The 26,126-nt window shown below is 33.0% G+C and overlaps 1 protein-coding gene across 1 annotated transcript; it reads right to left on the reverse strand.

Annotated features, from left to right (window-relative positions):
- Positions 1–6,959: 6,959 nt before the first annotated feature.
- On the reverse strand, positions 6,960–23,092 carry LOTGIDRAFT_112532 (hypothetical protein; the record flags this gene model as incomplete). The annotated part of the gene is made up of 2 exons (XM_009050468.1): positions 6,960–7,240; positions 22,957–23,092. 2 exons carry the CDS (start codon positions 23,090–23,092, stop codon positions 6,960–6,962), a joined length of 417 nt encoding a protein of 138 aa, XP_009048716.1.
- Between the last annotated feature and the right edge of the window lie 3,034 nt (positions 23,093–26,126).

The raw sequence follows: 26,126 nt of genomic DNA on the forward strand, positions 1-26,126 counted from the left end.
TCCAAAATACAATTTAGACAGTTGAGGAATTGTTGGAGGCATCAATACAAAACATCCAGTTTCGGTCGGTAAAATTAAAATTGGGCATAAAATTCAAAGAGTTTTTGCAGGTCATCCTACCAGAGGGGTCTTCAGATTACAAAGTAGCTTCTGTTCACAGGTAGCAATGGACAATTGAGTCTTGGATAGATTGTAAAAAAACAGTCATGGTTATATCAACTGAAATAAGGAATAACAAAATAAACTCTCAGACTTCTCAAAAGCAGAAGATTAAAAGAGAGCAGAGACATTTTATAAAGACGTTTTTGTCCTGCTATACACAACCAATCTTTAAACGCATAACAAGATATCAGAAAGACAGTGTTTGTTCTTGATAACAACAACGTTCTGTGAAGTAGTAAATTACCAACGGCAGATTGTGACACAAAGGACATTTAGTTTGTAAGAAAAAACCAACTCTTATTGGAGACAAGAGTATATTTATAAGGGTGTATATATAATTTGAAATGAAGTATAAATGTTATCAGTTAGGTCAACTTTACATAAATCCAATGATAACAAGATGGCTTCTGTCTTGAGAAAATGACGCCAGAAAAAATTCAGTGAAGGACACAGAAAGACAGGATACAATTTCACCAGAAGACAAACAGAAGTTTGTTTATGGATTTTTAAAACAGAACTACAAATAATCTAGAAGGAATTGCAAGCCATAAAGATTTAGATATCAAATATGAGCTGTTTTATTCAAGAAAGAAAGGATTGTCTTTTATGACTTAAAAGTACACCATAGTTGATGGGACAAAGGACACACTATGCTCAAAGTTTAGTAAATCAAATCATTTCCTAGTTTAGACAAATTCTGCTGCAAAACTCCTAAATATCTTAACAAAAAATTCCTTACTCATTCAGTATTTAAGAAATATATCTGATACCATGTCTTAGACTTTTGAAACTATTAAGAGATACCAACTCTAGGAAATTAGATTTAAATATTAAGAGATTTGTGCACCAAATTTCCCATTTAAACACCTAATACAGACAGGATATTATAAAACAACAAATTGGAGGAAAACAGTAACACATGACCTCATTTTCTAGAATGAGTTTTTGACAATAATATATTAGTCTAAGATAAATGTGAGGCCATTAACTACAAGAACTTAACATTAAAAACTTGTGTTTTGTATTTTAAAATAGCAAAGAAACAGCAGGACTGGAGTGAAACTTGTGTCTTCAGATTTCAGATTTGTATAAGTTAAAGTAGCAATGTGTGCTAATTTACTGGTTATATTTTGAAATGGTTTTGTCATGGTAAGGAAGAGATGATGTTGAAAGATTTTTTGAAGATCAGACTCTTGTGAAAAAGTTATGACCAAACTCCTTCTATGAGATTAATGAAAAAATCAAATTAGGGCTTCACAATATTATTCACTTAATATATATATATTGTAATACATTGTTGTACATTTTCATTTTTATGTTGACACACACTTCCAACAGAATGAAATGGAGTTTTACATCCTACTGCACTGAGCTATGGGCTAATGTAGGCCAGTAAGTAGAAGTGGAAGAGAAATGAAATGGAGTTTTATACCATTAATGCACCGGATTGGGCTAATAAAGACAGTCCCCTATCAATAGGGACATCCAGTAGAAACTGCTATAATGAGGAATGTTTGGAAGATTCTTCAAACTAATTTTATTTCCCTGTCAGACGGGACAGCAAGTTGGCAGAATGACAAGATAGCGGCTGTGTTTCAAACACAAACAACACCAGAACGGAGAGAAGCATCTCAAATTTCAGTCAGTTCAGATAAAATACAGTTATTTTTAAAGAAGACAAGTCCACTGAATATTGAATTGGTTATAATCAGGCTTGTTGATTTGGTTATATTTGCCAGTCATGTTACACTGTATTTATTAGATGAGTATTGCCTTGTTGGAAACTGGGCATTGGGAAGGCTGTTTTCAATTTTAAGTCAATGTTACTGACTCCCACACCCTCAAGGAGAGCATTAGTAGAGTTTGGGGGTATCAATCATACCCCAGGGGACCACAAAAAGTTGTTGGCATTGTTTTAGGTTTTATCAATTATTTTTTTTTTAATACTCTTTGGAAAACTTTATCACAAAAGTTAATATATGACAAATATCAGCCCTACTTGAATATAATTTATGGCAACAGGAATTGGTACCATAAATAAGATCTAGGTACCATAATAAATACAAGGTACAAATACTAAGTTGAAAGGTGAGATTAAAGATAGATCAAACTTGGTACCTCTCTTGTCTGAAAATCTCATTTCATCTTGTCTGTTTTCTCCATCGACTATAAAATACAGTCCTAACATCTGTTACTAGCTAAACAGTCATTTGTCTTTGTGATAGGTAGATATTCTTTTGAATTAAAGGCATAGTTCTATTTGTATTATCCTTTGTCTTGATGGTAGGTATATACTAGTGATATACATTATATATACCCCTATATTACCCCTCAAATACTCTCTTCAGAAGATAATAAGGAAGAGACATGGTTCCAAAGTCTTTATCCATGCCCTATGTTTGGTGATAGGTATTCATTTTTTCAATAAATTAGTAAAGGCTACTTCAGCATAGCAGCCAGGAAACGTGCCGTTGCTCAGATTTTGTACTCAGAACATTTGAAGAATTGAAGGCCCAGATAACTTATTTTTGACAATTTTGAGGTGCCAACAACATATTGATAAATCAGTAAAGGCTACAGGCATAGTTTATTGTATATCGTATATTGCAGATGAGTATCACAGTGACGTTTCGAAATTTGTATCAATTTACATAGTAAAAGTATAGCCGGTGGCTCCCCTGGAAAATTTTGTGGCCCCTGCTTTTCCCCCCAACTTATGTTTCCTAGAAATGCCACTGGTGTATAAATATCTTTGCTGGACAATATTTTCACCAGTCACTGAATCTACTCTGAGTCAACTCTCGTTATCTGTCTTTAAATATTTCAATTTACCGAGACCAAAGGTACAGGTTATTTTTAGACCAGTTTCTTTCATGAAATTTGAGACGAACACACGTCTGCTATCTTGTCAAGTTGATATACAACTTGTATATTTTCATCCTGGTACTTCTGATAATTATTAAGTATTCCAACATTTTCAGTAATATTCAGCACATCTTCGTTCGGTGTTAAGTGCGGTGGTTTTCAAACTTTGAAGGCCTTGGTTATTGTCCTTTCTTCTTCAATTTTTCCTTTTCAATTTTTCTTTTTTTTCTTTTTTTTCTGATCCACAGTACATTATAAAGATATACAATTGTCTATATATTTTCTTTGTCAGGTGATAATAAAGTTTTAATGAAAATGTGAATAAACTGGTAACTAAGTACCTTGCTGTTTCCAAAAAAGATAAGTCTCTGCCCTAAAGTCTGTGTGTGCCATCTAAAGTGTATTTGTCATGTACTAGGAAGGAGCCTATGCCATATAATGAATGAGTCGTGAAGCATGTGTCATGTAAAGCCTCTGTGTTTGGTTGGTGATGTATGTGCATCATGTACAGTTAGGGTGCCATGTAAAGTGCGTGCATCATGTAAAACCTGTGTGTGTCAGGAAATATTATGTGTGTGTGTCAGGGTTAGATATGAACCTCATGTAATGTCTGTGTTCCATGTAAAGTGTGTGCGTCATAAAACCTGTGTGTGTGTTAGGAAATATTGTGTGTGTGTGTCAGGGTTAGATATGAACTTCATGTAAAGTGTGTTTTCCATGTAAAGTGTGTGTGTTATGTAAAAAATGCGAGGGTGTGAGGAAATGTAAGTGTGTGTCATGTACTAGGAAAGAGCGTGTGTCATGTACAAGAGAGGAGCGTGTGTGTCATGTACTAGGAAAGAGCGTGTGTCATGTACAAGAGAGGAGCGTGTGTGTCATGTACAAGAGAGGAGCGTGTGTGTCATGTACTAGGAAAGAGCGTGTGTCATGTACAAGAGAGGAGCGTGTGTGTCATGTACAAGAGAGGAGCGTGTGTGTCATGTACAAGAGAGGAGCGTGTGTGTCATGTACAAGAGAGGAACGTGTGCCATGTTAAAGCGTGTGAATGATAAGTTTGTATACAGTATCAAGTAATCTTTATAATAACATTACAACTTGACTGTTTAAACTGTTACAGTGAACCAGCTGGCATCGTCATATACAAAATCATGGTTAAAAATACAGGTTATTATACCTTAAATACAGCTTTACAAATAATCATATAGTACTTTCAAATTAGTGCTGTAAGATAGGAATGAAACGGAACGTATTTTCTGAATTTCCAGATGGTATGCTTTTACAATGCAATCAGATTTATCAATCACAATCTATTTCAGAGAGTCCACATAGCTATTAATGTTTCTTTAATAATTGTCATCCATTTCAGAGAGTCCACATAGCTATTAATGTTCTTTAGTGATTATCATCAATTTCAGAGAAAACTATGTGCCTCTTAGAAGTTATTTACTGTTTTGAAGCTTATATTTATCCCCACAGATCAACAAAATGACCTTCCATTATGCTGTTCTAAGCTTGTATAACTGGCAAATACAACTAACTGAATAACCCTGATTAGAATGATTAAATTATTTACAGAAAATGGCACCAGTTACACAGTTAAAAAAAATTGTCCATATCACCAAAATAACAACGGGACATTTGAAAGCTCCAATCAAACATGACTGGCACATTGTTTAATTCTTCAATGGAATACCATAGCAGCTGTGAAAATCTTTTTTTCTGAGTTTTCAATGAAAGTATTTTCATTCTACTCTAGTTATATGATATGTCTGAACTACCAGTTAAAACAACCAATAAAATACTATGTTTTTTTCATATTGTGTTATTATGTTATACAAATGGATCATAATTTAACCTTTTATAAACAGAGACCAATTTTAACAAAATCAGAAGTCTTCATATTACTCTTTCCATTCTGAATAGATCCCAAAAAAGCCTTATATCTTATGCAAAATTTTTTTTCCAATTTTCGGTCAGACATCTTTGGTTATTGCAATTCCAAACTGAGTATTTTATGACATGGTTATCACAATACCCATTAGATATAATTGGCAGATTTTACAATTGCAATGTCATGAGTCATATACACTTAACCACTTCTATAATTACAGGAACCACAAAAATCTGATGGTAAAATAGAATGAAGCAGATGGAAGTCACAAATATCCCCACTGTACCTCAAAAAGCTACTACTTTTACTTCTGATTCAGCCATTCTTTGCATTTTGATTTTGATTGACGGTATCTTCATGCTTGTACGGATTTTTATTTTAAATAACCATACTGTACCCAAACCTAACTGTTACCATGACATCTCACTATGAACTAGAAATGATGTTCAGAACTATGTCAGTCAATATTTTGGAAGCTGGCACCGACATCATTCTCAGATTATACATGAAAATCACAGAACCGATAGCAGCAAGATTGTTGACAAAAATAACTCATTAAAATATATTACAACATTTCATGAGATAGTCTTTGACAAGAGATACTACATAGGCACAAATGGTAAAAAAAACATAATCTAACCAAACTAGTTGAAATATAGAAATATACCTGCATATTTCACAAGGAGTAGTACAAATATATACCCATCTAAAGAACAAATTGGGATGTTTATAACCACGTTTCCACTGAGCCAGTTGAATGCATTGCGTTTACAATGAGTTTAATCACAAAGTCGCACATTATTTACAGCATGTGATGTACCAGACTACCGTTAACACCAGTACGCCCCCTATCGCCGAAAGAGATAAAGCTGAATTTTTGCGTTTCCACTGCATTAAGTGAAAGCCGGCTTTAAGCTAGCTTTCAGTTGGCTCCCAATAAATTGCAGAACGCAAAAAGATGTTTTCGGTTCGACAATTTGCCCAGTGGAAACACACAAAGCTAGTTAAAGCTGTATTTTTCCCTCAATGGAAACACAGTTATTGTCCCCCCTCCTCCCCCCCACCCTCTCAACACCTGGAAAATTTTGACCGATAACTGCCCCACTTCTATTAGCCCCTTGCTACATTATAATATTGTAAAGGTTGAGATATTCAATGGTGAAGTTTGTGTTTTGTTTACCAGATAGAAAGAAAACAGTGAAGAGAAGTGAACTTGAAACTGTCAAAGATCATTCTCCTGGTTGTACGTCAAATATTACGATCAAATTTCACTTTCTAAACATTTTCTTTGCCAACTTTTCATCAACTATAGATGTTTACTAGGTGTTAATTTTTCAACTTCTTGTTTTTGTCCAAAAGTTTTACGTCAAACAGTTATACCAGCACCTACATGACCAGGGTTCATTCATCATCAAGAATTCAACAGATTACTATCGACTTTCTTATGCACAGTGATTGTAGAAAGATCCTAAGATATCATAGACCTATTTTAAAGGAAATTTAAAAAATGAAACAGAAATGAAATGAATGGAGTTTTATAATCTACTTTTCTGGACCTAAATTATAACTGTATAGAAGTTTTGCAATTTAATGGTCTAACACATAAAATACAATATCACATTCTAATATTCTTCAATCCTTGAACCAGAGAAAATTATATAAGAATGAAAACCGAAACTGAAATATGTTAAAAGGATGTCTATGATGGAACCGTGTCAAATGTAAAGTGTTGCCTGGAGATATGCAGACAAGTTCCAAATGTCATATATATAAACACATGTCTTGTATATATCTGCCTGCTGCTACCTTTCTCATCTTTCTCAATAATTTCAAGTAATTTATCAAATTCTGTATTTTTAGACATATTATGAAATTATTAAATGTCAAGCATTTCATTTTTTGTCGTTAAGTTTTTGAGATGTTATAAGATCTCTCTATACACTTTTGTCTATCAAAATTTTCATATTTTTCATTCATTTATTCATTATCACATATTTTTTCATAAATATTGCAACTTAAATGGAGCTTAATTCATTTTAATTCAAAGAAGTATTTTTAGACAGAGGTAAAAACAGCTCCTTACCTGTAAAATGTAGCCCCTGGCGTAATCTTCGTACGTCCACCCAAACCCGTGGAGGACTTGTAAAACTTCGTCATGTTGTAAGACACTGAAAAGGCGATCAAGTAAGATTTTAAGGCGTACTGGTGTGGCGTGTGAACCATATAACATCAAACTGGCGATATCAAACACGATATTGGGCTGGACAATCTCGACCTGCATTCCGAGGTTAAAAACGTGGTTGAAGCCTAGTTTATCCAGAGCTGAAAATAGAAAAAAAACAAAATTATTACATGATAGAAAGGCTTTTTTTATTTGATCATGCATAGTGGTGACTGAAGACGAGTTCCACAGACAACGTGCTGGTTACACTACACGAACTGAGGACCATTATGGGCACGTTCTGCTGTCTGAAATATAATGAAATGAAAAAATTCTCACAGCAAAAGAATAATTATTCCTGCGAACAGGTTAGTAAATATGGATACAGAGAGGAGAAACCACTAGGAAAATAGAAAATAGACCAGAAACACGCAGGACTGTCTGATGTCTGTCAAAAAAATTGGAATTCTGGATGCAAAATGAGAGTCTGACATCTCAAGGATAAGAAAGTAAAAGGCCTTCGCGAATCTGTCACGTCTGCAGACAAAACACCTGTCACGTCTGCAGACAAAACAAGACGTAACAAATGCAAAATTTCAGACAACCTCAAAACAAAGACTTCTGGCAACTCTGTCACAAATATAGCCAAAACACGTCTGAAGAAACGAATGTAAGAAAGGAACTCAACACAAGTGACAACAATTTGGACAGGATAAGGGCAAACACAAGACATTAAAAGGAAAGGAGTCTGGAATCAAAGATGGCTGCCATGACATAACAAATATTTACCTACTACTCAAACCTTTTAAGGTATTATGTCACAGACAAGATGTCATATCTGTCACTCAGCGCCACCCAATTCAAAATGGATGTCTGGAATTCATTTGATTCCACTTCAAAAGTTCAACTTCCAGATGACAGATTTCAGGTCTGACTGAGCAGACGGACATTAATACCTTTGACCTTGTGACCTTCATGGTGAAAGGATCTACCTTTGAAGATGTCTGCAGAAGTTAACTGTACAGAAGAATGCCCCATTTAATGTTCTCAAATCCAATGCAGAAGAATGAATTCAAAGAGGGATGCAATTTTCTTTTTGCAATGGCACCTAGAAACTTTTTGCCATCAAAAAAGCAGACAACACAGAGTAAAATAAACCAAATTCTAATTTTAGTTTGCCTTGAATTAGTTGAATTAATTACCCCTTTGAATCTAAAGACAGGTGAAGTTGAAAATAGACCAATGGATTTGAAACATTTACTGTGGACAGATGACAAACGAATATTTAACTTCCAAATATATTACATAACACAGAACTCAATTCAGTTAATTGAATCAAATAGATTTTGTCAATGATACCAAGTGCAGAATATCAAAATTTTAGCCAGAGTCAGTTAACCCTTTGAAGTTCAAGGCCTTTGAAGATTGAAAATTGACCAGTGGCGTTGAAACATTGACTACTGGAGGATGAGGGTAAATAGATATATAGATTTGACAGTCCATGTGTTCACATCAAATATACTGGGAGTGATTTGGCAGGCACCCACCTACTGGCATGCACACGACAGCTGATCACATAGATAATACAGATTTATCTTAAATTGGTTGTCAGGGTGACCAACACTCATTATTTCAAGCTTTATCATCAATTTACTGTTATAATGACAGTTTTATTGGGGTGGAAATTAGAGGGCGGAAATTAGGGGGTGGATGTATGAGAATGACAGACTAGGGTAGAGTTTGAGGGGTGAGGGGGAAGGGGTGTGCCTTTCTGAATCTTTGTATCATTGAGCTACACCAAAATAAATGCTGCGATGGGTGTTGTTAGCGAAGTTGGGCATGGTCACCGTTTCCAGAGATCTGTTTGTCAACTTGGCATCCCTTTCAGAGAGTCCACATAGCTCATACTTTTTATTCGGTATATATATCCATCATTATTGTTATTTAATGTGAACAATTCTTAAGGCATACTTTCATTTCATATACATGAAAATATCATAAATTTCATCCTAAAATTTCAAATTATATTATCAAATATCATTTTCAGAATTTCAAATGACTTCCAACACTTCAAATGAAATGTGATACTTTTAAATTCACCAATGAAATTTGAGAAGAAAAGTGAAAGGGTTGTGGTCTTTGTTAATTGAAATGACAGAAGCCATTAAAGATTGCTTATTTAATCCTGGGGCTAGAAAGATGATCTAATTTTGGTAGGGTATTAATTTCAAGGTATGGGGTGTAATCTGGTGTGGTATTAACCAATCAGATTCCACCAGATGGACAAGATAGGGTTAATGCAATCCAGGTGTGAACAGGAATGGGTTAATGTCCTTTTAACAATAAATTCAGAGAATTTTATATCCTGCAATTGCTTTCTTTTCATATTTCAAAGACAAATGGCACCAGGAGCAAAACTCTGGCATTCTGGCATTGTTTCAGAAGAATGATATAATGTTTCATCCTGACAGGATGCCTTCAAGCTAATGTCTTTACACTTTTTAAACAAGTTAAAGGGACAGGTTTGCCATTCCCGTTTCTGAGACTAAGATAAAATTGATCAAACGAATGTTTCTATCACAAGGATAAAAGTGATATGTACCTATCCAATCAGTGTAATACGTAGAATGTACACAATTCAGCAAAATCATAGAGGTAGACATGAAGAGAGTCCTAACAGCTATTGATCATTTAAGATTGAACTTAAAACTTATTGTCCTCAGATAGAAGAAGTGCACTTTGCTCGGTGCACAATGGTATTTCTACACCCCTCCCCCAGAAAATATGTTGACCTGGCTTTACCCATACCCCTACCCCAACATTCAAATCTCTTAATTGCCTAAACTCTCCAGAAAAGTAGGCTGTAAAACTCATTTTATTTTCTATACAAAAACCTCTTTGAAGAATTCAAAGAAAATATTCATTCAATTTCAAAGTACGAGACATTTTCTATCAATGACAAAAATATAGGCCTATTTCTAGCCAAATGACAATCTCTCCTCTTCAATAAAAATGTTTGTTTAAATTGTAGAAAATGTCAATAAAATGACGCTGGGTTAATCCAAGGTCTCGAAGATAATTTGATAAATCTATCCCAGCTTCCTTTGTTCTTAGAATCCCGAGAGAAGTTGGCAAGATGAGAGGAAGTTGGGGAATGTCACAATCTTTATCAACCTATCACATCTTTGACATTTAATTCAACACTAGGGGTCACCACCTGTCCTGTAATTCGACACACGCTATCTGAGGTAAACGTCCCTTGTCTGTCCTGAAATCATTCCATCTGTAAAAGCCATCTGAAGTCAAACATCAAATGTAATTCTTTCAAAATGTCATACGAGCATACAAAATACTTCTGGTTAAAAAAAAACAAAAGTCTCAATTTCTTTTTTGAGACAATAGTGAAGAAAGTAATTATTCTAGATCTCAAGCTCAACCATATTTTACATCTGGCCCTTCAGTCAACTCAATATTCAACTTAGCTGATAGAGCTCAATTTCAGCTATCCTTATCATTCTTCACAACTAATGATATAGCAAACAAGCGGACATACAATTGGACAACATACATCCACATAGAAATATATGGGCTGCGAATAAAACAGGTTTCATGATATTAGACAAGTATGATAAAGTATGTATCAATAAAATACGTCAAGGGATGTGGGCATTTAAAATCATACCATAATGTCATAAATGTGAGCAGGACCGTGGTAGAAAGCTTGTTAGATTACAATGGAGAAGAAAAATAAAGATATGGATGTATAAAATAGATATTACACTATCATAAATGTAAGAAAGATATAATTAATATCAAGCCTCATTAAGTAAAGATGATAATGAGACCTTGTTTATTTGTTTATCTCTTATTGTTTATTTACTGAGATGTTTATCATGTAATATTCTCTCAAATATCTGATATACTGTTACATTAGTTACTAAATCATCCCATTACAAATTTACTTGTTTACATGTATTCAAGTTATTAATAACTCTTGTTTGTCTGTTGACTGTCATTTTTCAGCCGTATTTTTTTGTGCCATCCATTTGCATAAAAACTCTTCTAGATAAAAGAAAAATAATTCCTGAGTTGACACTCTGAAAGGACGTCTGGTTTCAACACCTCAATACCATTAAAGGGATTGTAAAGAGCGTTTATAGTTCATTGTGTTTATCGGGGACATTGATAGCATCAATTTGCACCATTCCAATTTTCACTCAGACATCTGTGGTTCCAGCAATTCCACTAAAAAACACACAAAATTAAGAAAACCTCTTTACAATCCCTTTAACATTATTAGCTATGTGAACAAAAAGAATGCCAAGTTGCAGAGTGGCATCAGGTGTCACTATTTGAGAGTTTATTACATCAATATCATTCTGCAATCAAAAATAACAAACAATGTAGAAAAGACCTAAATTTCTCAAATTCTTGTGTCTGTATTTTTTATCATCAATTGCATTATTGTGTTTTCTTATTGCTTTGACCACTTGTGATATAACTTAACTACATAATTATTATTATCATTAGACTATTATCCATAAAAACAAAAACTACAAAAAGCCAAAGTTGTAAGAAAGTTGTCCTGTTTACCCCCTGGTCTTATCAGTCAAACTCTTCTCTGGTTCCACAGTCAGTGCCAAGATTCCTGATATTACCAGATAAACAGAGGAAATATCAGATAGCGTTGATATGCTCTTCCACAATGACATTATACTCAGGGATTCTGTATCATATAGCTTACCAGTCATGTCAGTGTCAGGTAGTATCAATAAACTTCACAGAATGACATTATAAAAAATGAAATAAGTGGAGTTTTACGTCCTACTTTTCTGCACCATGTGGGCTAATGAAGGCAAGAATGAGGTTATAGACAGGATCTTTGTATGATATTGCTTAACAGTCATGTCTGTAACAAGTAACATTAGCCCCTTTTACATTACAAAATTTGTGCGTTCTCAGAACTGCACAATCTGAACATATCTTAATTAGAGGAACCAAAAAGACATCAATATTATTTTAGTGCTCTTTTAGTCTTTCAGCAACTGACATCATTACTAACCTGACATCATTACTAATCTGACATCATTACTAATCTGACATCATTATTAATCTGACATCCCAGCACCATAAAACTCAAACTAACATGGTTTTTGTTGTCAGAGCCAAACTCTGTTGGTTTCTATCACTCGCCATATTTATCATACCATCTTGAATGACAGGACAAAATTTCTACCAGATTATTTTTCAAATTTTATGAAATAATAAAACTGAGTTTCTTTCAAACTAGACGACACACCCATACATTTGGAACTTGTCCCAGAAACATGTCAGTTTTACAAATTACTAAGACATATTTTTGGGCCGATTCTTTTAAATATGACAGGCAGATTCCTGCATTATTCCATTAATTTTTACATCTTCTCAACTTTTCAACTTTACATCTCCTGAATGAGTAATGATGACAAGCCACAATAGGTGAATTTTGCCCAATATTTCCAGGCACAGATAATTTGAAAAATGCTGAAAAACTGTGAAAAATGATGAAGGAACTTTGTAAATAATTGAATGAGCAGAGAATAAAACTTTTTTTTTTAAAATACAAAAAATCATAAAGTGAAAATGTCAAATTCTGTTAATAGTTGAATTTAGATCTTTTTGTAAGAATAATAACGTTAATAAAATGATGTTTTATTTAAAATGAAAATAACGCGAAATGAATGAACAACACATGGTTAGACAAAACACAGTCAGTTCAAAAGATTTACGTTTTTATGGAAGTCATTTAAACATGTATAGTTGGAGTTGGAGAATAAAATAATTTCTGATGAAAGAAATGAAAATAACCTCATTATGATGTAAAAAGTTGAATAAATCTTCTCTTTCAGTATAAACAAAAAGTCTTGTATTAAAGACATAGGATAGTACAATACAGAATAGGTCTGCAACGTTCATAACATCTTTGAGTAACAAATAAATTTTCAAACATCCAAGGGACTAATTTCAGCATACCAAGACTAAAATCTCAAAGAGTGTATCAGGTTTTTATTTTTCAACATATCACACGAAATCAATTCCACCCCGAAAAATATCATATAGAAATAAAAACCAACCAATCATTCCATCACAGAAAAACAAAAGAATGAAATTCAATCTTGGACATTTTGATACATGTTAGCATTAAAAACATTAATAAATCAACAATGTTATTTATGGTGGAATTTTTTGATACAAAATAATTAAAATGATAATAATTTTGTCGCCATATAGTGACAGTGATGTCATGAACTGGTGTCAGCCAATCAAAGCATGACGATTTAATTTCTGTTCTATGAATAGTTACGACAGTTAAATTATATCGTGTTATTTGATATTCTACCAATTTGTGGCATTCATGAAAAATGTTCGTCATGATTTTTTAAAAAGTTTGAAAACTTCAGATTAGCATATAATATTTTTCTTGAAATTTTCAGAATTTAAGTATGCAATTTTGCGTTACAAATTTGTGTTCATTATGATGAAGGAAAGTATAGATTTGTTTTTACATCGTCATGACAAATTTAGAACAAAATATTTGAATTTTAGCCTAAAATTTGACAGTGCTGCTCACTTCTTCAATCAAAAATATGCTGTATCATATCTTTCAGAAGTCTGCAATTTCATTGGACACGTCTGTGTATTATGAACTATAATAAACGAAGCAAGGTGCAATATAACTTTCAACACAGGCAGAATATAAAGTTAACTCAACACCTTGAAACAGTCAAATCATAAGATGGCACCCGACAACGAAGGTTATTTTTAGACTCGAAATTCAATATGTCATATAGGTAAAAACAGCTGTTTCGTACCGTTTATCATCACATGACTAAAATTACCTTTAATTCTCATTCTTCATCTTGACAGACAACCCCACATTAAATTAACAACATGGCCGCCTTAACTACACCATTTCCCATCTTCCTCTGGTCTCGTGCCAAGTTTCACAAAACACTTTGGGACAAATAGCAGATGTGGGTGACTTGGAATCAGTTAGAATTTAGTAATTCTACATCTTATATTTTTAACTCTTTGACTATATGTCACAAAACTATCAAAATTCGAGTTTTAAAATGTTCCAAACACCATAACTATTCAATGTTTTGAATTTTGAATGACACTGATTTTTTGAGAAGAGAAGGTAAAATGCTACATTGAGAAATAGCAAAGTTTTGACAAAGGTGATGAAAAGATTTTTAGAGAAGCGAGTACCTGGTCTCATTAGAAGTCTGTTTCTTCCCGCCTATCTGACGTATTCAGTATCTACCAAGGCAGAGTTTCTCCTCATCAGTATATTTGACAGGTAATCTTCTCTCAGGCATCATTTTACTCTCAAATTACACAAACTTACAAAATCAAAACCTTTCTAGTTTATATCACAGAGAGAACTGATATACCAGTATATAAATTGATCAATACTAATCCAACTACTCTTTTTTGTCAACTAGCAATCTAGGGTATATCGAAAAGTAACCTTCAAAATATAACATGAAAGCATGACTACATCTTGAAACATCTATGGTCCTCTGCTTGCGAACGACTCTATTTGCAGGATGGGGTTCATAATAACTTTATATTATGGAAATAAAACTAATGAAAACTGAATTCAGAATGCATATAATGCACTCCATACTTTCTAGTTGGTGAGTACCAGATACATAGTCTGTTTTTTTCATTTTATAATATCTGAGAAAAGAACATGCAACCCAACTCTAAAGCATGAATGGTAAGCCCGGACTATAAAGTGTTAAGAAAGATACAATAATAATATTTCTCTGTCCACAAGACAAGATATTTACAGCTCATAAAATATGGTAGTCATCAAGATACCAGGCATCCAAAAATAACAAAATTTAACAACCAGATGACAGAATGGAAGGGATAATGGTCCAAGATGAAAAATTGATTTGTGAAAAATTCCCTTAGCAATTTATGTCTCAGATGCAGGTTTAATATCTTAAAATACAAGAATTAAGTGACATAAGGCAGAATAAATATACCTAATAAACATTAATAATAAATAAACCATATAGACAATATTAGCCATGTGAACTCTCCAAAAGGTTGACAAACCCACAAGTATTCTGAAAGGGTCATTATGGCTCGTCATACTGTAGGTGGGTGCCGAATATTGTTGTTGAACACTAGAACTTTTAATGGATCTCCCTAAAATTTTGTGAAACAGGTCAAAGATTCTGAACTATTCAATAGCTGGAAAGTTTGATGGAAGATGATACAGGCTATTGAATAAAAGGTCAACTCATCTTGACCTCAGTTAAAGAGATGATATTTGAGATTCAAGCCACTTTAGTCCTGATATTTTATCTCTCTATCAACAAAATTCTTAATTGATTCCAATTACAAATGGCTGCCATAATGCCTGATGTTGGGGGACAAATTTCTAAATTGAAACCAAGTCAACTGTGTAAGTGAAAACAGATACCAAACTATATTTAAAACATATCTTTATATATGTATTACTTTGTTGATATACAGGTATTATATACAAAATCATTGAGTGAGGCTTTGCAATGTGCATGTCGGATTAATATTCATGTCACTCATTAATATTCATGTCACTCATTAATATTCATGTCACTCATTAATATTCATGTCACTCACAAATATTTATGTCACTCATTAATATTCATATCTTAAAAGTACAAATGGTGAATAGTAAAAAAAAGTAGGGTCTCGACCTAATTTTAAAAAGTTCTCATAGCAAAAATGTATGACTTGACAGGTTACTTATTTAAGCGTAGGCCCTGAAAATTCTCATGGAAAGATTAACTTCTTTGTCTTTTGCGTGTGACCATCCTTTAACAGCTGTTTCACTCAGTCTTGTCAATATCTAAGTTTAGAATTTCATTCATAAAAACTTCAAACATCCTAGTTTTTTCAAAGAGATAATGTCAAGGGCTTCCGTGAAAAGACGTGAAATAAATTTTTAGTTCAAATGATATGAACTTTAAAGGCTATCTTTGAAGGTTGGGAAATGACATAGAAAGATATCATTTTTTCAAAATCTTTGATTTGGAGTCAGTAAAATAGTTCTTCAAAAAATTTGTTAATACACTCACAATTCACACCCCTAATAGGTAAAGTTCTGGTGGGAAACCAGTCTTAGAATGGATATTTTTTTGTAATATTAAAGGGTTTATAGGTATACAAACAAACAATCCAAAACCGATTGTGATTTTTTGGGCTTTTTTTGAATAAAGTGCTAAGTTTCCTTGAATTTGTCATAAATATAGGCTGTGAAGAAGGCTTTTATATTAGTTGGTTGGTAGATGACAAGTTAATGTCTGCCTCTGACATCCCAGTACTATCTTGTCATGAATATGGCCTGTGAATCTAGGCTTTGATATACCAGTACAGGGTCTACATGTCTATCTTTTCCTTGTGATAAAGAACAGCTGGACACCACCTGACCAAACTTGTCAGTCAAACTAGTCAATTAAGATTCTGAGACAACATCCAAGATGGCTGACTCCTGGACAAGATAGCAGACACACATTCCAATGATGGTTGAATGGCATGCCCTAATAAGGGAAGACAGCTGTGAATGAAGGAAGTGTAGTGGCGTCTGATAAGCAGACACATGTTTTAGAGAACTCTGAAGTTTTAACTCATTGTACATCTGGTGCCTTGTGCCGTCCGTCTGCCAGCGTTCCCTTGACAAGATACATTCACATATATTATATGTAGGTAAACCAAACATCCTCCGCTATATTCAGGATTCTACAAGTTCTATTTATGAATTTAAAACTTTCATTTAAGATGAGTTAATGACTTTTTATTAAAAATATCAAAAAACTTGCAATAGTTAAAAATTAGAGTGAAAAAATATGCGTTTAGTTTTTTCCTATTATCACAAAATCCTAATTTTTGACTGTAAATGTCACAAAAAGTTATTTTAGAAAGAAGGTAGAGTATAATGATAATTTGTGCCCTGTATCATCCTGTCTACTCGACTTAGGGTCGACTACCTATCAGACCTATCTATATGACATTTCTAAGCAGTGTACAATAGTCTTTGATTCCAACAAGATCAAGTTTCAGTTTAAACATACAGAACTGGGGTACTTTAAGAGAAATAGAAGGAGTTTAAGAAGATAACACTTCAAAACCAAAAAACAAATATCAAGGAAAAAAGTTCAATTTAAATTGAAGTATGCAGAAGTTTAATTAAAGTGGAGGTTTGCACAAGCTTCAAAAAAACATGAATCATTTTAGTCACAAGAAAATTAAAATAATAACATATATTATTATTATTATTATTTCCTTTTCAGTTTGTCCCTACCGTGTCTCTTTTAAAATAGAACAATTAATCCTGATAGAGAATTAGAGAATGTATAAGGTAGTAACAACTGACATGATCTCATTCTGGTATCAACTGACACTCCCCCTGGAGGACGCTATAATATCCCTAGTTAAACAACAGAGCTGGAGAAACAAGGAGGGGGATTAATAGGAAATATGTTCTTGCATGATCTGTAACTGTTATCCTGATAGAGTATAACCCTTGTTCTTATTACAGCAGTTCTGTTCTTATTACAGCAGTTCTGTTCTTATTACAGCAGTTCTGTTCTTATTACAGCAGTTCTGTTCTTATTACAGCAGTTCTGTTCTCTGTTCTTATTACAGCAGTTCTGTTCTTATTCTTATTCTCAGAACTTGTGGGAACTCTGAGTCTTTTATTCCAGACTCAAAAAATATCAACTACATACTCAAGTCCATACTCGATTTAATCCCCCTCCATCCCCCACTCACTTTCTTATCATTTTACATAAGAAAAAAATTATCACATTGTCCGTGAGCCCCAATTGACAATTCTGTGGCCATTACTAGTACTAAACCCCCCTCACCTAATGATTGATAGAAACACCACTGTGCAGACAACAAGTTTTAATCAGTTAGCAGAGATTATCAGAGATTATCAGAGATTATCAGAGATTATCTGGGAAGTTAAAAAAACAGTTAATTAATGTACTGTAATTTTTTTTGTCCCCAAACCTGAAAATTACTGGAGGAATGTTTAACCGTTTCGATAATTACATTAGTCATGTGACACGCACATTACCCTCGACAACAATCATGTGACATTACAATTATATCGGGTGATGTTTCCTTCGCGGACAATTTAATTAGAGGATTCATCCAACACATGTGATGGAGCATAAATACCAGTTTATAGAACAGTCTGTCAATTTCCTTTACTTTTTTTCTAACGGATCATCTGTCGAACGAACGAATCAGACATTTTGTCCCAGTCACATACAAACGTGACATTGTTCTCCTGGATAACCCGAGCTACTGCACGATGCAGATTAATTCATTTCTAGAAATAGATGAAAAAATAATCCCAGTGAGTATTCGTATTGCCTTTTCATAAATATCGCTGATTGGTCTGAAAAAACAAGATCAGGTTTAAAAATACGTCCTTGCTCACTAGCGTCACATTATTGGAAAACAGTTCGCAGGAAAGAATGTAAAGAAATTGTCTAGGGAAATGCTGGAACTTATCTTTTAGATTTCAAATGGCTGTTTCCGTCCCTCGATAGATCATTTGCATGGCGTTCTCACATCCCCTCACAAACTAAAAGTGTATTTTCTTGTGATTTTACGATACTTTTAAATTATTCCCCTTGGAACGGCAGTTGACATGAATGAGCAACATTATTCATTGCGATAAATTAGAATAACCACTTATTCCGACCGATTGTGGTCTCCGTCGAGAATTTCCCACAATTCCTGATAAAATTTCCTATTCAATAAAGACAACTAGCCTCCGATGACAAATTGACTATGATCGTAATAAAATTTTATGATTGAATTAGGGAATCATGGGATATTGAAATTATCGTAATTTTTCCCTCGTTACTGCGACACATGGCTGTCGGCTGTTTTCATATTCTAGTCCAGTTATAGAATGTTTTAATTCCTCCATATCTAATGTTCCCATCGGAATGGCAGAAATAGAACAAAATATGGAATAAACAGTGAATGAATGAATGAATGAATGAATGAATGAATGAATGAATGAATGAATGAATGAATGAATGAATTTTTACGTCCTACGTTTCTACACCTGATTGGGCAACAAATATGACAAATATTTTGGGAGGGATAGCTGTAAGCTGTATTCAGATTGTTTAGACAGCCTCCTTTCCCATTGTTGTGACAATGATCCAAATTGCATTTTGATTTCCATGGGATTCTTACCCTACTGGAGACCTTGAAGCCTCTCTACATTCATGTTTGTCAACTCAATTCTACATTTCAGAGTTTAATAATAATGACTTTTATGATGTTCCATCTTCCTTTGCAGAAAAAAGTAAAATTTGGTACCAATAAGCCAAATGAGATATGAAAGTGCCAATTTCTGTAATGGATTGGAAAATGGCACCATTAAATGATATCAGTTGTTTTTATTTCTGAATTTATGAGTCTTTTAAAAGCATTTATGTCACATTTCGGTACCCAAGTCAAAGATCAGAGAATCTTTGAGAAAATTTGTAGAGCACTTGAGAAATTTGATTGACAACTCTCGGCTTCATACTATTAATAGTTCTTCAAAAAATCTTATAAAAGATTGCCAAGTCCCTAGCATAGTGCATCTATTTCACAAGGCTTTTTGCTAACCAGGTGTGTTGCCTAGACATTAATCAACACTTTACCGAAAATATTGACAGTATGAACAGAGCTTGAGGGAAAGGCTAAAGAACTATTATTAAGGTATAACTATAAATTGTGTGGTATCTCAACGATTTTTAGTACTTGAGATTCAATGGGGAATTTGATACGTTGGTTCAAGCTAGTATCTTCTTACAAAAAACTCAAAATCTCATCAGCACGGAAAAACACTCTGATGGGAAAACAATACTAATTTAGAAAAAAATTTGATTTATGTCTTAAGAATTTGTGTAAAAACTGTTCTTGTTACTGTTTCTTTTCAATTTTCTTTTCAGTGGTCCTAGACCTTGACAACTAAACTAAATTCTTAATTGTGATAAAAAAATTAATTTCCTACAATATTTAGTTTTAATTTATCTAATCATCATATAATCTTATAAAAATTACATTACAATTTTACTCTTTTTCTGATATTTTCATCTTCATTGTAATCTATCAAGTTTCTACTACAGATGTGTCCAAATGATTTCTTTAACCAATCAACATCATGTAGGATCTGTCTCTTAAAAACAATGAAGAATCATAGAAACCAAAGCAGAGAATATGATAGCCCCGGGCTTTATTAAGTCTTGCCTAACACACACAACATCCCTCTTTTATAATCTTCGAAACTATCAAATCGAAATCAACTTTATGAAAATTCCAAAAAGGACCCTAACTTTAAAATATCTACATGTCAACAAAAATACTAGAAAAGTAAAAAACCTCTTCATCTTAAGTTTAATATTGATTTTGGAATTCCTGCAGTGCCAACGATTCCTGCGACTGAGATAGGATGCCAAGAGTTTCTATCAAGTAGATTAAGACGTTTGATCTAACAAGATAAATATTGTCATTCGCTAAAAAATCTCATCAAATTTTCACTCCATCAATTCAGCGTCAAATCAAGGCTGATTTTGGTGCCAGGCAAATATGGTGATTTCTGTAGAAAGGTTTCAAGAAATGGAGTAGTTTTTACAAGATTGTCGTTCTTATCAAGATATAGTTCTAGATATTTCTTTGTCAATTTGATTCAATATAGCTCTGTATATATTGTTTTGGTACATAGTTTCTGTTGATGATCTCCATTCACAGACAGTTGAAAAAAATAACGTTTCGTGGAAGTATTCTATATAAAAACTACTAAGAATGACAGTATAATATTGGTCAATGTAAAGATTGTGGTCACATGGCATAGGGTCTTAAATTTGTAGAATAATTTGATGTGAATAATATTCATCCCTTAATACTGCGTTCTTTTATTTCCCAAAACACTGAAGATAATTTGGATGGGATTAAGTGACGCTGATTATATCTGGTTTGGTCTTTTACATCAAAGAACATTTTTTTCTGTAAACATATCTAATGACGTTGCTCCTACCCTCACAGCACCCCAGTCCCTTACGCCTGAATATTTGAATCAATTGAATATTATGAAAGCAAAGAAGGCAATCACCGAACTGCAAGGTTTCAATTGGACTGAAAAAAGCCTGTTGAATCAAAATATTGACAACGATTTTCCTTGATTGTCGTTGAAAATTGATAGCCGTAACGACACGACCAATTCAATGGAATAATCTACGCGTCGTAGTGAAGTAGGTTTACTGTATATGGTCGTCTAAACGTTAATTATGCGCTGTGAATACTGGATAATTAGATGATAGTTTAACGATATAATCAATCAACCACCAAATACATCAACAAAACTCAATCACCGCAATTTTATTCTGAATGTCTCTTTGATTACAATGATCATCTATTGACAATATCCACAGGCATTTTCACTCTTATATCCATGATAGATGACAGGCAGAGGAATGAATTAATGAAAGACAGAGGGAATGAATGAATGAATTAATGATAGAGGACAGCAGTAAATGAAAGAATGAGAAAATAAACGCGAGTGAATGAATTTCAGGAAAGGTACATGAATGAATGAATGAATGAATGAATGAATGAATGAATGACGCATTCGCAGTATGGTAGAAAAAGATGATGAAATGAATGAATTTCACAGAGATTAACTGAATGATGAGCCATCCCCCTTTATTTCCTCTATATTAAGGGAATGAGTGAATGAATCAACCATGCCTCTATTGCCTCCATATTTAGAGAGTTCCAACTCTGTCAAGTCCCAATCCTCTGCCATCATCAGCTTAAGTTACAATGACAAGACCAATATGGTTGAATTAACATTGTACAGGATAAAATAAATCCAGAACAAATCCTTTACATTTAATCAATGGCTTGGACAACAATTCAATTCTCTCTAAATAGCCAATCAAATACCAGCTAACAACCTGACAACAGATGAGTTAAGACCATCAATGTAACCTAATCACTGATTGGTCAGTTAAACAACTACTTAAAGCTAATTTCATTGGTTAATTAAACTCAATTGGTCGCTATCAAGGGACTACTTTTTATTATATAACCTAATCACTGCCACTTCTGTTTCTGATGTAATAATGTCCTGTAAGTCTGATGTATTCATCCACCTTATCTAATCTACCAATGACACTGTATTGAGGTTCATATGTATAAACTTTTGGGGGAAATTGATCTCCCAAATATCAAGAAACAACAAGAACAAATCAAATGTGTACACTCTAGATGAAAATTTGGAAAATTTTAGATTTGGAACTGCAAGAGCCATATAGAAACTATAATTTGCATAAAGTTTGCTTATCTCATCTAAAAATATTCCCTGCAGGCTAATGCTTGTGTTAATGCTCAGTATTTCAATGTCTATGTCAAAGTAGAACAATTGGAAGTGATATTATTAAATGAAATAAATCAAATTTACTGCCACAAAAGCATGCACATCTCAAATGAAAATTTGGACGAAAATTTATACAAAGTAGTTTTTTCTTTATTATAGCACAGGACAGGTCAGTACCACCAAAACAAATTATTTATCTTAAAATTAACAAAACATTACTAAGCTAACCAGCACTTGTAAATCAATAGTCCTTGCTTCATACCTCGGCCCGTGCTTTCTGAGAGTTAAATTCTCATTTCACCTTCACACTTTCTTTATAAGAGAATCATATCAAAAATATTTGTGAGTTAGAAATAAGCTGGGAAGTTGTGTTAAAGTTCTTAAATAAAAAATTAAAAGCATAAATATCAAAAGGAAAGTTGAAAGTAAAATGTAACTTACCATGGGTGACCCAACCATGTTTACAAGATTCACAAGTTCTGATACAGGCTTTCTCCGGGGTGAAACATTCACACGTACAGTTAGGGTGGGTACAGCGTATAGCCTGCAAGAAAAAACCATTCTTAGTTGTAGACATGTGTCGCATGAGTCCCTGTAAACAATCCATGTGCAGCGCAGACATTCTGATACGCACATCCGAATACGAAAGAGCAGCACTAAAATTCATTTCACATTTTGTATTTAAAATCTTAATTTCATATTTTCCTCATATTTTTTTTTCTCTAAAAATCCACTTTTATTCAATTATTTATATATCACACTGAATTTTATTATTTATTTGCCAGTCATGTTCAAATAGAATTCAAAAGTGTCCAACGATGTTTTTGTCTTTAGGACATATCACTAAAACACATCAGTTTTTACCTTTTTTATTTCTAATTCCACATAGTCTTTTAAGTATACATTTTGAATTTTGTAAAAGAAATTAGAAATGACAGGATATGAACCCAAGGATTTTATCTTCTATATGAATATAAGAGACTATAACTTCCAACAGGTTACAAAACCTGAGCTAATGAATTACATATTGTTAATTATTCATTCCATATGTAAATTGACTTGTATTCACCTCTTATTAAACTCCCGTTCCAAAATAATATCACTGTGTTTCTTTTGTAAAATTTGTTTGTATCATATTTATCCTCTAGACAAAGCTCTAACTAGAAATTATAAACCCCAAAATCAAAGTTTTTTTAAATATTTTCCAAAGTCAAAAATACAGAATCCTCAAATTTAATCCTTAAATCCAATAATTCACCTCAGTTTTAAATTCCTGTGAAATAATTTCAAAGAAAATGTCAAAAACTTCAGTATTCCAATACATAAATCAAAGTCAACTAAAAAAAATCATTTCGAAAATCAAAATCATTTCGAATCACAGTTCCTCACACAAATCACTAAGATTCTTTATAGCATAAACATAATAAACTTTCTTCTTGAGTTGTCACAACCAATTAACTCAACAATATTAATAAACATGTGTTTTTTCTTAATTAGCTTCTCGTCTGAGCGCATGCTAGTTTTTACATGTTCATTTCACTCACAGTTACGACTTTCTCAATTGATTATTTTTGATGAGCTCCGTAAGTAGAAGAATGTTATAAACTATGATACACCAGTGTTACAGCTCAGTATGTTGTTTACTATAGAAACCAACATTCTATGACATTTAGACCGGCAGTAAAAAATCATGAAATCTGGACAATCATTTCTATTGATCAATTTGTACTGGAAGATTCACTGCAATCTTGCTCCTTGTACGGTGAGTTGTTGGCCTATCTTAAACCAAATCTTTGAATTTACCAATCCTTATGAATCAGTTATCCTGATGAGGATTGTTATATCTGAAACTACATCATCATTTTCATTGATCAAATCAAACAGTAATATTTACTGCTATCAGGCTCACTTAGCTAATATGTCTTATTCTATATGTGATTCCAAATATTTGAATTCAAACCATTATCAATTCAGTCATCCTGATGAGGATTGTTATATCCAAGACACATGTCAGCAGCATAAAAGGAGCTCTTTTTAAAACCACAGTTTATCAAGTCCTGATGATTAGTTGTATGCCCAAAACAAAATGATTTGAGATTCTTTATAAAAATTATAAACTTTTTAACAGGAAATTCTTCTACTGCAGTCAAAAAATAGATATTTAAATATCAAATAATGACCTCAAGACAAATCTACTTTCCACTTTCAACATGAGAATTATAAAATCCAAACTTCACAAAATCACTAATCACTAACTAAAAATCGTATTGCCCGAACCACAAGTTTTTCATGTCATCTGCACGAAACCATCAAACACAATACACAATGTTAGGAATGAAGTAAAACTGTTTACTGTACAGAAGTTATCAAATCTTATGATGAAAATTGATGTAAGAATAACTGCTAGATCAAATCAGAGAAGTTTTGAAAGAATTCCAGAAATTCAGGTTTGAAATCAGTGTTAGAGATATTGGATATCACTCTAAAACAAAGCTTTCATCATAGCATTACACTGGTATTTTTAAATGTAAATTCATAGCTTCTAGTATTCCATATATACAATGGTGTATTGTGAAAATTATTTTTATTTATTTGTAAGTCACTAAATTATACAGTAATGATTTTAAACTTAGCACCTAATAAACTAAGAGGTTTAGTAAAAAATAATTGCAGTGTGTCTTTGATCTGATATCTGACATGCATGATTCACAAAAGATTTGTTAAGCTAAGATTCTTTAAAATGTTTCTGGTAATATCTTCCTTAATATGGGCTCATCACTATCAATATCATTTCTAAAAATATCACAATGTCTCTGTGTCACCAATCAACTATTATCGCAAATAACAACACTTTAGATTCCCCTTTCCAAAGTCGCTATAAAGCTAGTTTGCACTTACATACTTTTACAAAATACTGTACAAAAACTCTCAGTGTTTGACGAAATTATCAGTTTCTTACTCACTATCCTAAATTACTTTAAAGTGTTCAGCTTTTTCACTCACAAATGCAGCATAAAGACCGTGATAAAAACTGTGATAAAACTGTGATAAAAATCTATGTACTCATTTCTTGCTTAATATCCAAAGACTAATTTCAGCCAAAAACTCAAAACTGTGTATTTTATAAGCTTAAGTTTCTTGCTCACTATTCAAAATTTCTTCAAAGCATTGAACTCTGATTTTTTCACTGACTAACATGTAGCATTATCTCAACTGACAAAAAGATTTTGAAACAATTCCAATAATTTGACTGGTGAATATTGACAGATGTTTCTTGTATGATTGTACTGATGAATGAATGAATGAATGAATGAATGAATGAATGAATGAATGAATGAATGAATGAATGATTAAGGGAAGAAATGAATGGACTGAATAAATGACTCAAAATTGTGAAGAAGAATTGGTATTGGTTAACGACTATAGCCTGAGTGAATATTGGGTAAACCATCAAGCTACTTTGATTTTTAACACTTAATCTACACAGTAAAATAAGCTCAGCATGCCCCAGTCGTATCTGATTTCTTGATGTAAGCTTACCTAAAACAAAGTAACATCCTGTTTATGTAAAATTTTCCTTAAGTCTGAAATCAAAATAGAAAATCCAATGT

Source organism: Lottia gigantea, assembly GCF_000327385.1.
Source record: "Lottia gigantea unplaced genomic scaffold LOTGIsca_15, whole genome shotgun sequence".
NCBI lineage: Eukaryota > Metazoa > Mollusca > Gastropoda > Lottiidae > Lottia > Lottia gigantea.